Source organism: Sinocyclocheilus grahami, unplaced genomic scaffold (genome assembly GCF_001515645.1).
Source record: "Sinocyclocheilus grahami isolate Dianchi unplaced genomic scaffold, SAMN03320097.WGS_v1.1 scaffold1342.1, whole genome shotgun sequence".
NCBI classification, from domain to species: domain Eukaryota; kingdom Metazoa; phylum Chordata; class Actinopteri; order Cypriniformes; family Cyprinidae; genus Sinocyclocheilus; species Sinocyclocheilus grahami.
This window is the reverse complement of record NW_015506521.1, coordinates 116,160-126,297: the sequence shown is the minus strand read 5'-3', so window position 1 is coordinate 126,297 and position 10,138 is coordinate 116,160. Positions and strand designations below refer to the sequence as shown.

At 38.4% G+C, this 10,138-nt stretch overlaps 2 protein-coding genes across 3 annotated transcripts in view; both read right to left on the bottom strand.

Moving 5' to 3' along the window:
• The window catches only part of LOC107569395 (S-adenosylmethionine synthase-like), a 10,494-nt gene extending 4,895 nt beyond the window's left edge, over positions 1-5,599 (bottom strand). Inside the window, exons 1-7 of one of the 2 annotated variants that reach the window (XM_016255478.1) lie at positions 5,471-5,520; positions 3,987-4,162; positions 1,854-1,931; positions 1,633-1,755; positions 1,363-1,475; positions 1,110-1,253; positions 311-529 (exon numbers count right to left, since the gene is read on the bottom strand). In XM_016255478.1, coding sequence (XP_016110964.1) covers positions 311-529; positions 1,110-1,253; positions 1,363-1,475; positions 1,633-1,755; positions 1,854-1,931; positions 3,987-4,077 — 768 coding nt within the window. In that variant the 5' untranslated portion in view covers positions 4,078-4,162; positions 5,471-5,520. Of the gene's footprint in view, positions 1-310; positions 530-1,109; positions 1,254-1,362; positions 1,476-1,632; positions 1,756-1,853; positions 1,932-3,986; positions 4,163-5,300 lie in introns of both variants that reach the window. The other variant, XM_016255477.1, reaches the window with a different exon arrangement.
• Positions 5,600-6,426: 827 nt separating this feature from the next.
• Positions 6,427-10,138, bottom strand: part of LOC107569389 (phosphatidylinositol 4,5-bisphosphate 5-phosphatase A-like) — a 15,779-nt gene continuing 12,067 nt past the window's right edge. Inside the window, exons 8-9 of the mRNA XM_016255466.1 lie at positions 8,157-8,283; positions 6,427-6,539 (exon numbers count right to left, since the gene is read on the bottom strand). Of these exons, the coding sequence (XP_016110952.1) occupies positions 6,427-6,539; positions 8,157-8,283 (240 nt within the window). The remainder of the gene's footprint in view (positions 6,540-8,156; positions 8,284-10,138) is intronic.

Below are 10,138 nucleotides of genomic sequence, written 5' to 3'. Positions count from 1 at the left end.
AACCAGTCTTTGGCTACAGGATGATATGGTATACAAGCTGTACACCCACTACTTTACATTGTAGCAAAGTGTTATTTCTTCAGTGTTGTTGTCACATGAAATTTCACATGAAAATATATAATAAAATATTTACAAAAATGTGAGGGGTGTACTCACTTCTGAGAGATACTGTACACTTCAGTTCCCACACCTATTACTTTGACAATAATCACAAAATCACACTGATCAGATATACATATGAAACAAATAAAAACAATATAAAGGACTAAGAATCTATTCATTCCCCACTGAAATTGTTAAAAGTTTAAACCTGTGGGCCTCCGATGACAAAGCGTCCACTGGGCTGCAGGTGATAGATGGTGTCATCATCCAGGTAGACGCTGGGAACCACAGCTTTCACTACCTTCTCCTTCAGAGCATCACGCATCTCATCCAGACACACTCCTTCATCATGCTGAACAGACACTACAATGGTGTGCACACGCACCGGAATCATGGCCCCGCGGTCCTGCCTGTACTGGACAGTCACCTAGAGAAAGTAGTAACAGAAGTTGAGATAAACTGTTACAATCTCAGTCCTACAGTAGTAATAAAGTACCATTCAAAGGTTTGGAATAATTGAGATTTAAATGTTTTTGAAAGAAGTCTCTGATCCTCACCAAGGCTGCATTTATTTGATCATAAAAACAGTATAAACAGCAATATTATGAAATATTACAATGTAAAAAAACGTTTTCTAATAGAACATTTTAAAATGCAATTTATTTCTGTGATCAAAGCTGAATTTTCAGCATCATTAATAGTCTAAAGTGTCACATGACCCTTCCGAAATCATTCTAATATCCTAAATTTCCTGCTCAAACATCTCATTTCAATTATCAATCTTTTTGTGGAAATCACTCATTTTTAGAAAGTTCACAGCCTATTTGAAATTAAAATATTCTGTAACATTGTCTTCACTCTGACTTTTGATACATTTTAATGCATGCTCGCTGAACAGAAGCATTAACTTTATTTAAAAGAAGTTTCTCTCTTACGGAGCCCAAACTTTTGAATTATATTGTATTGAATCCATTGACTTCTAACAACATTTTTTGGTCTAGTCTCACCTGGGTCTTGGAATCAGGTCGCAGCCAAGACAGGGTGCCGTCACGCCGTAGTTCAGCCATTTTAGCGTTAAGCTTGTGGGCCAGGACAATAGTGAGAGGCATACACTCCTCAGTCTCATCAGTGGCATAACCGAACATCAAGCCCTAAGAAGCCAAGTATTCAGTCAATCCAGTAAAGATCTCAATGCTCCTTATAGAGCAATTCACATCTTGGCATATGAACGAACAAACAAAGTCGTTATCTAGTTCTTACCTGGTCTCCAGCTCCTACATCTTCCTCACTGCGGTCAAGGTAAACCCCTTGAGCAATATCAGGGGACTGCTGCTCAAGAGCCACCAGCACATTGCAGGTCTTATAGTCAAACCCTAAAAGTACAATAAAAGGCTGATTAATTCCACCCTAAATCCAACTGGCAGTCAATTCAAAGTCATAAACCAGTACACATTGTGCAGTGTTGTATGTTTTGAAAGTATTATGGCAATAAGAATAGCATAGCAGCACTTTTTCCCCTGACATTTATACCTTTGGAGGAGTCATCGTATCCAATGTGCTTGATGGTGTCCCTGACAACCTTCTGATAGTCCACAACAGCACGAGAGGTGATCTCACCCGCCAGTAAAATCATTCCAGTCTTGGCAACAGTCTCTGCCAGGACAGATTGATAGGGGTTAGAGCACACAGTAAGGAGATTCACGTTGCAAGCATTGAGAAAAGAGTGCAGGAAAGCATAATTTGACACTCACCACATGCTACTTTGGCATCAGGATCTTGTTTGAGGTGGGCGTCCAACACAGCGTCACTGATCTGGTCACAAATCTTATCTGGAACAGAGAAAAGAGTGGTGTAATCATTTAATCAGCCAATCAGAGCACAGAATTCTGGTTAATCAAGACTCTCAAAGTATCACAACTGGCAACACTGCCTCCAGGGATGGCCATAACTGGATTTTGAATTTGCAATGCATACCTCAAACATGTTAAAATAGCAGGCTAGCAATTTCCCTGTGACAAGGGTGTGATAGAACATAAAACCTTTGTTACATTTTTATAAAATCATGGCCCTTGGGTATAGTAAGTTATTACATATTTACAATACATTCACAAACAAAAAAAAAAGTTATTCTTGTAAAAACACATACACGTATACATATATGTGCGTGTGGAATGTGAACAATTAATACAATACACATGCATTTTTGTTTATTACATCATTGCCCATGTGTTTGTATACACAAAAAAAACAAGTCACAGGAATTTCACATCACCAGCCACTTTATACTAGTTTAATATCACTGAGACGCTATATTTTTCATTAATATTTTATAATTAGCTTTTATTTTTAGATTTACATTTTAATTTAAAAAATTCTTTTTTATTAGTTTATTATTATTGTAAATGTCTAATGCATTTTATTTTTAGTTTTTGATAAGTACAATAAGTTAAACTAAATGCGAGAAATGTTTCCTTGTCAACTGGCTGAAATGAGCTTAGGATTCTGTATATTTTACTTTATTTTGGTTAACATTTTATTTCAAGTAACAAAAATGTATTTGATGGCTTTAGACAACTACAACAACCCTGGCAACTGGGTAACAAGTAACTGGCATTTTGCAAAACTCTGAAAGCACTTCAATAACAACCATGTCACTACATAAAAATATAACTTTGTTACGAAACAGGAGGTTGATTTCATACATGTCCTCATATGAGGACACCGGGACTAAAAGCATGTTTATTACGCATTTTGGGAGCCACAACAAATGAATAGGGAAAGAAAATATATTTCAATGAAACATTATATATTATGAAAATCTTGTCAATTATTACTCTCAATATTACACTCTCATTACATGTTGCCCCAAAAACACATTAATATGCTAATTAGATTTAGATTATAGATGCATTGTATATGATGAGAAAACCTGTTTGCAAGAAAGCCCCTCCCCCTGTAAACACCTGAGGCCCAATCAAAAGTCCTTTTTCCAATAACAGTGCTTTCACATTATGTCAGAAGCACCGCAATTACGAATTCTTCAAGGATGCAAGTGCTTCTTACAACCTCAAAAACGTGAGCCCTGACTTGCCATCATCTCGTAATGTAGCCCAACAATTGGTTCCGGAAGTAAAAATTATATTCTTTTCTTTTCCCACATAAGAATCGATTTTAATGTCAATTTATAGACCGACCTACTGTAAGCTACAAGGTTGTTAATCGATGGCATGTTTCTTGAAGCAATTAGCCCATGTTATTTCAACTAAGAGTTTAACAGTTCAACTCCTCGTGAAAAACTACATCACCCATGATTCTGCACAGAAACCTCCACTAATCAGAGAATCATAACCAGCGCCAAGAGCACTTTAGCACCCGCCCACTCCCATGTAGCACTGCGAATAAGTCAGTTTCCATATGCTCTCAAATGACTTAAATATTAATGCGTGTACGCATTTATATACATGCGCACGAATATATTGGAATAAAATATGTAGTTTTACATTGCTTCAAATCAAAGTGTCATGTTATGATTCAACTAGTATATGGTTGGTTTTACGGCTGATAACTCTTATATGAAGGTTTAGAAAATCCCTAAGGGAAAAGCACTACCAGAACCAGGGCTGCTGAAAGTGCACAGGCACTAATGCACTCTATTTTAGTAAATCTGACATGACATGAACGCACCATAGGTTCGGGAAAGAAAACTATGCTTTACATCTGAAACTACATACTTAAGTGCATACTGAATCAGATACATAACTAACTTCTAGGTGAATATGTAGGTGTGTGAAGCAAACATATTCCTGCAAATACCACATCACGCCCTGTCTGCATCTTGTGACGCTAAAATCTTATTCAGAACATAATATGAATACGATACATACCAGGGTGTCCTTCACCGACAGACTCAGACGTGAACAAAAAGCAGTCTTCATCGATCAGGGAGTTATGGAAACCGTTTATCTGCCCGTTCATGTTGGATTGGCCGTTGCGCTTGTCTAAATCTGCGTGCTTCTCTCGCAGGCTGTAGCGCGTTAAGTGTCCGCTTCTCTCTCTGCTTACAGATGTTTGTGGTGACTGCACTAAATAACGCGCGCGGTGTGAACGCCCCTAAACTTCTGGAAAGCGATGCTACAGGCGTTTGCTTTCAAGTATTGTATATTTTGGGCCTAAAAGCTGCGCTGACGCAATAGTCGCGGCTACTTGAGCGAGAATGAAAGTTTAGCTACACCACGTGCAGGGCTGTCAAAGCACATGGACGACCAAAAAAATTAAAAACCCCGGACAATTAACAGTTACGGTTTGACGAACACGCGGCGACGCACTCGTGCAGACACGCGCAGGCATTAATACTCGCGGATCTCAGACCAATGAACGAGGATTATGAAGAGAAGAGTTATTTATAACTCTTGGGCTGGAATAAGTTAGAGGCTCGTCTTGACGTGTGAAACACGCAACCCGGCAGAACAACAACACGCGCAGCGAGTCCGCAATGCACACGAACCAGGGTTGCCAGGTCTCCGCAACAAAACCCGTCCAATCATAACTCAAAACTAGCCCAATCGCGTTTCGAGGGGGTCCCGAGTAAAAATGCGCATTCCAAGGGCTAAACATTACGTTATTTTGGGTCGCTTCAACCCGCGGACACGAAAAACAACCCAGTTGTACAGTGTTAAAGTAGCGCGTAATTACGCGGGAAACCCACGGACTCGGCTCAACACTGATGAACGGATGTTCCGCGAGGCCGCCGATAACATGGCCACCTTCAAATAAAAATAGGCCTAATTATTAGGAGCCAGTATATAGCGGACATAAATTCTATTAATTAATTACGCTATATAAAAACGAAAATAAAATATGAATAAGCCCTTAAAGCGTTCACGGCCTACATTCGCGAGATTAGCTTTGGGCCTCAAGTCCGGTGCCTCCGCCGCGCGAGGCCGAGCAGACAAACACACCCCACTTTACTAAAGTCAGCGTACATTAAACCATAACGCATTTTACCCGCCCTTGACATAATGTCGGAATAATAAAATGTTATAATTGCAAATGTTTTGTGTATAGAAGTGTGAAATATGTATTAGCATTATTAGCACGTGCTAGCTGTGGAATCGCGTTTCCGATTGTTTACCTTCTGCGCGATCTTGTGACGCTAAAATCTTATTCAGAACATAATATGAATACGATAAGTTACATACCAGGGTGTCCTTCACCGACAGACTCAGACGTGAACAAAAAGCAGTCTTCATCGATCAGGGAGTTATGGAAACCGTTTATCTGCCCGTTCATGTTGGATTGGCCGTTGCGCTTGTCTAAATCTGCGTGCTTCTCTCGCTGGCTGTAGCGCGTTAAGTGTCCGCTTCTCTCTCTGCTTACAGATGTTTGTGGTGATGCTCTGTCGCGGACGCCCTGTGTGTAGACTTGACCTCAAATGATATTAGCGCGAGCAGCCGGGCTTCTAGTTTATATCCCTCCCACGATATCCCACTTCACTCGGCCACGCCCCCGTCCGTCGCGTCAGCCAATCAGAAGCGGCGCCGGCGTTACGTGAGCAGACGAAGAAGGCCCTGCTTTGTGTACGTTCTATGTTTACATGTTTAGAAATAAAACCAAGACAAATTGACAAATAAAAAACCCAGTTTAAAACAATACATAGAGTGCTAGTTGTCACACTTTTTTTTTTGCTCCAGCGAACTCTATAGGTTTGTTTTAAATCTGAATTTCTACACCATAGTTTCCTTAAAGTATAAAATATGGGTTAGCCTATATGTTTTTCCCCCTAGCTGCTCCTAGCTTAGGCCTAATGTTCACTGCAGAACGATATGTATGTGCATTGTGCATCATGTCAATGTGTTTTTCCAAATGTGTGAACTTGAGATGATGTAAGATGATTATGTAATGCAGTTTTGCTTTGTCCTCCTTTAACAATGTATAACCTACATCAGGAATGTCTGTCTTGGAGTTGCACTTTGGACTCGGCTGAACAAAGCATTAATTGTTGTATTGCAGCGTATTAAATGAGTGTAAATGAAAACTTGTGGGCAGAGCTGCTAAGCCTGTCTCACTACTTATTACTGTATGTGGGGTGTGTATCTGATTGTGTTTCAGAAGATTATGAAGTTTCTAGGTAATATGCGAAATATGTGTTTGTATTCTGTGCATAACCAGTCAGTGTGATTATAATCTATCACATTCACTTAATGCTTCAGTTGTACTGTCACACACTTTCAGTCAGCATGGGGCCTCTTTTATCCCATCTAATCTGTAGGCAGTAATTTCTTAGAGTGCCAGGAGGTGCAGGGGACATGGGCTCTACAGTGAAACTCAGAGGTCGTTGAGTTTGTCGATCCATAACCTCAGATGTGCTCTGGGGTCCAAAAGTTTGAGAGCACTTGCGAAAATGCTGTTCTTGGCATTTTCCTCATTTTTGTCAGAATCTGAGTGAAAGGTTGGATTGAAAATGTACAATGAATTTAAGAATCTTTTGATTTAATGACCAAATTTTCATTGTGGTCTCAGACCTTCCTGTGTCTTCCTTCCAATTAATTAAAATGGTAAATAATTTGTAATAATTAAAAAAAGTGATATGGAAGAATTAGTCACAAGGCTGTTTGGTCTTCGGTATTTGATATCAGGAAGCAGTGCTTACAACACCTTGTTGTTATTGCCTTTTGTGTTGTAAATTGGTACATTATGATGCAAAGAGTGAAAACGTTCCTTGATAGTGAGCATTCATTTGCAAGTGTTTGCGAACAAAACAAGCTCTGGCGTTTAAACCAATCATGAAGACTACTTTTCCAAACACTGACCTCTTTTATAAGCTGTGGGTATCTTATTAGCCTAATCTCTGATGTCAAGATAAAACAGTTTTATGTGATTTGTTTGTAAATGTTTATTTTTATTGTCTTTTTATCAGAATTTCACTGTTGATTTTTTTAATTTAAACTAGCATTATATATAAGAAATATATTTATGTAAGCGACATTCTGCCAGACAAAACAATGATTGATTTTATTTCTGTGTATTTATTTACATGAATGACGTAAACTTGCACCTGGCAAGGTTTTGGAGTGTAAGGATAAATAACTCTTATGTAAGATCACGTTGCTGCCAGGTGACTGTTTTTGTCTGAGGGAGATGCTTTCAAAATGAACTTCATTTGCACAATGTTTGCTGTCAATTATGAATGAGTCAAACACCTCACAATATATTACAAGACACCTTTGCTCTCTGGTTCTGGCTTTTGAACTTCCGAAACCATTGCTTTCACAATATGTCTAGTCGCCTCCAGGTCTGGAAGAGTTTTCAAAGACTCATTCCAAACTCTGACTAAGAGCTCAGAGCTCATAACAGACCAATGGATTATTAGGAGTGTTGAGAGAAAAATCCCATTGAAAAGTCAGTAACATCATCTTTGCTCAAACTCTCTCTCATCTAAACCTATAAGCATGATAATGATCCTGATTAGAAACATTTTTAAGGTCCCCCAAGAAACTGACAATTATTATTAAAAAAACTGACTTTGTGAGTTACTCCACAGGACTCAATAAATGGTGACAATTGGGTTTCTCTTTTTTTTTTGTGGTAGCATCGTGTCCACCTTGTTCCTTTTGACACATTTCCGTACTTCACAGTTCATGATGAAATCAAACTACAGGAAAACATTTGATTCTGAATTGATTTTTAAAAAGACAATCTAAGTAGACAATCCAATGATTATAAACAAACTCGGTGTTCTTTGCTCTCTAGCCAAATATTAAATAATTAAAGAGGACAAGCGAGGACAGTAAAATAATAGTTCTGCCCGTTTACAGATTATCTGTTCTGTTGAAAACATGGCAAGAGAATAAAGGGTGAGCTATGCAAAATCAGGACCTTTTTTTCTTATATTTGCAATGATGTGCTGATAAAATCTTTATACTGTCAGTCTGAGACTGATTTAAATGTTATCATCTCCTGATATTTAAAGGGCAAACAGTCATGATATTTATTAGTGTACATTTTTGCACAGTCAGTATGTATTCACACACACACACACACACACACACTCGCACACATGCTGGGGCTACGAGAGATGGGGGCCAACAGGACCAGCGTACTGTCGTCTTCAGAACTGACATCAGAACTCTCAGAGTGCGTACGACACGCTGGTGCCGGCGGCGTGGACATGGGCAGCTGCACCTGCGAAGAAAAACAAAGAGGAGGAAATTAAAAGAATATACATACAACTCATATAGGAGATTCTAATGTTATACAGAAGTTAAAATCCCTTTGTTTCGTGTTTATAAACCTCATGACTTTCTTTCTTACACAAAACACAAATGGAGACTTTTCAAAGCATGTTTCCATGCTCAATTACAATGAACAGAGAGATTTTGAGCTTCAAAAATTGCAAAAATACACCATAAAGAATCATAAAAGTGGTCCGTATGACTTCTGTGCTGTAAGTCTTCCAAATATATAGTGGTTTTATGTTAGGAAAAGGCCTCAAACAGTAGAGCACAGCTCTAACAATACCAAGGTCATGGGTTTGATTCCCAGGGAATGCAAGAACTGATAAAAATCAGTTACTTTGAAAGAAATGCAAGTCACTTTGTGTAATAAATGAACAGATACCAAAAAGTCAGAATTCACAAAAAATGGGTTGAGTCTACAAGTCCACAAGTTCCCAAATCAATGACAAGACCAAGATCATATTTTTCATGTTTTCATGTTGGCCCTGTCATGGACTCGAGGCCATGTGGATTCTGTCTTGATTTTAAGTCAAACTTTTTCTGGTCTCGGTCTTAACTCAAACTCGACCCTCTTCTGGTCTCGGTCTTAACTCAAACTCGAACCTCTTCTGGTCTCTGTCTTAACTCAATCTCGACCCTCTTCTGGTCTCGGTCTTAACTCAAACTCGACCCTCTTCTGGTCTCGGTCTTAACTAAAACTCCGTCTCGGTCTTAACTCAAACTCGACCCTCTTCTGGTCTCACTCTTAACTCAAACTTGACCCTCTTCTGGTCTCAGTCTCAACTCAAGCTCGACCCTCTTCTGGTCTCACTCTTAACTCAAACTTGACCCTCTTCTGGTCTCAGTCTTGAGACTGAACTCAACCCTCTTATGTTGTCCTACTAGACTCATACTCCATACTAGACTCATTTCTCCTTGAAAGAAATTTAAATTAATGACGAAATAAAGACCAGCATTGTCTTCAAAACTTCTCTTCTTCGTGTTTGGGTGAGTCTTGACGATTATGTCATCCAATCTTGCAAGTAAACTCTTCTCTTAAGTTTTCTGTCAGTGAAATAATGAGTGCTAAGTACTTTTGGGAAGTCTACACACATTTTCAATTCATTTCTGAGTTTTCTGTACAGCTATTTATGGACCGCTGCACTATTATCTGAATAGGGCTGCACGATTATAACAAAAATAATAATTGTCAATTATTCCTTTTAAATTGTAATTGTGAGTATTACTTACGATTATCACAATTTACATTGAATGTTTATACCATCGTTTGATGCAACTGCATGCTGTATTTCTATATGAAAATAAACAAAAACTTTTAGTGCTTTTCTATAGTATTAAGCCTCAAATGTCAACTATACTACGGATTGGTTTCTTCTTTAAATGATAAAAAAAGTAAAAATATGAATGGTATTATAATGTTATACTAAAACTAAAACAATGGAAAAACCCTTAAGATAACATGTAGAAAAAAAAGGGGAAAAAAACGCATCTTGAGCACACAGAGTAACATAAGTGGACTTTGAATGATTAATTGCCACTTTGAACGATTACATAATTGTGGCATCCATAACTGTAATCGCAATTAGAAATTTTATTAATTGTGCAGCCCTACATCTGAATGAGTTTTTTTTTATCTATTGAGGTTTTTGAGTCTATTATTGTGGTATCATTGATTTCTGATATAACAGCCCTTAATCAGCAAGTTAAAAAAATGGGCATTCTGTCTTAACGGGCATTTTTCTGACCAGAAGAAGCTCTGTGAGACTTAACTTCTGTATGGAATGTTGAATGTGAATATTTTT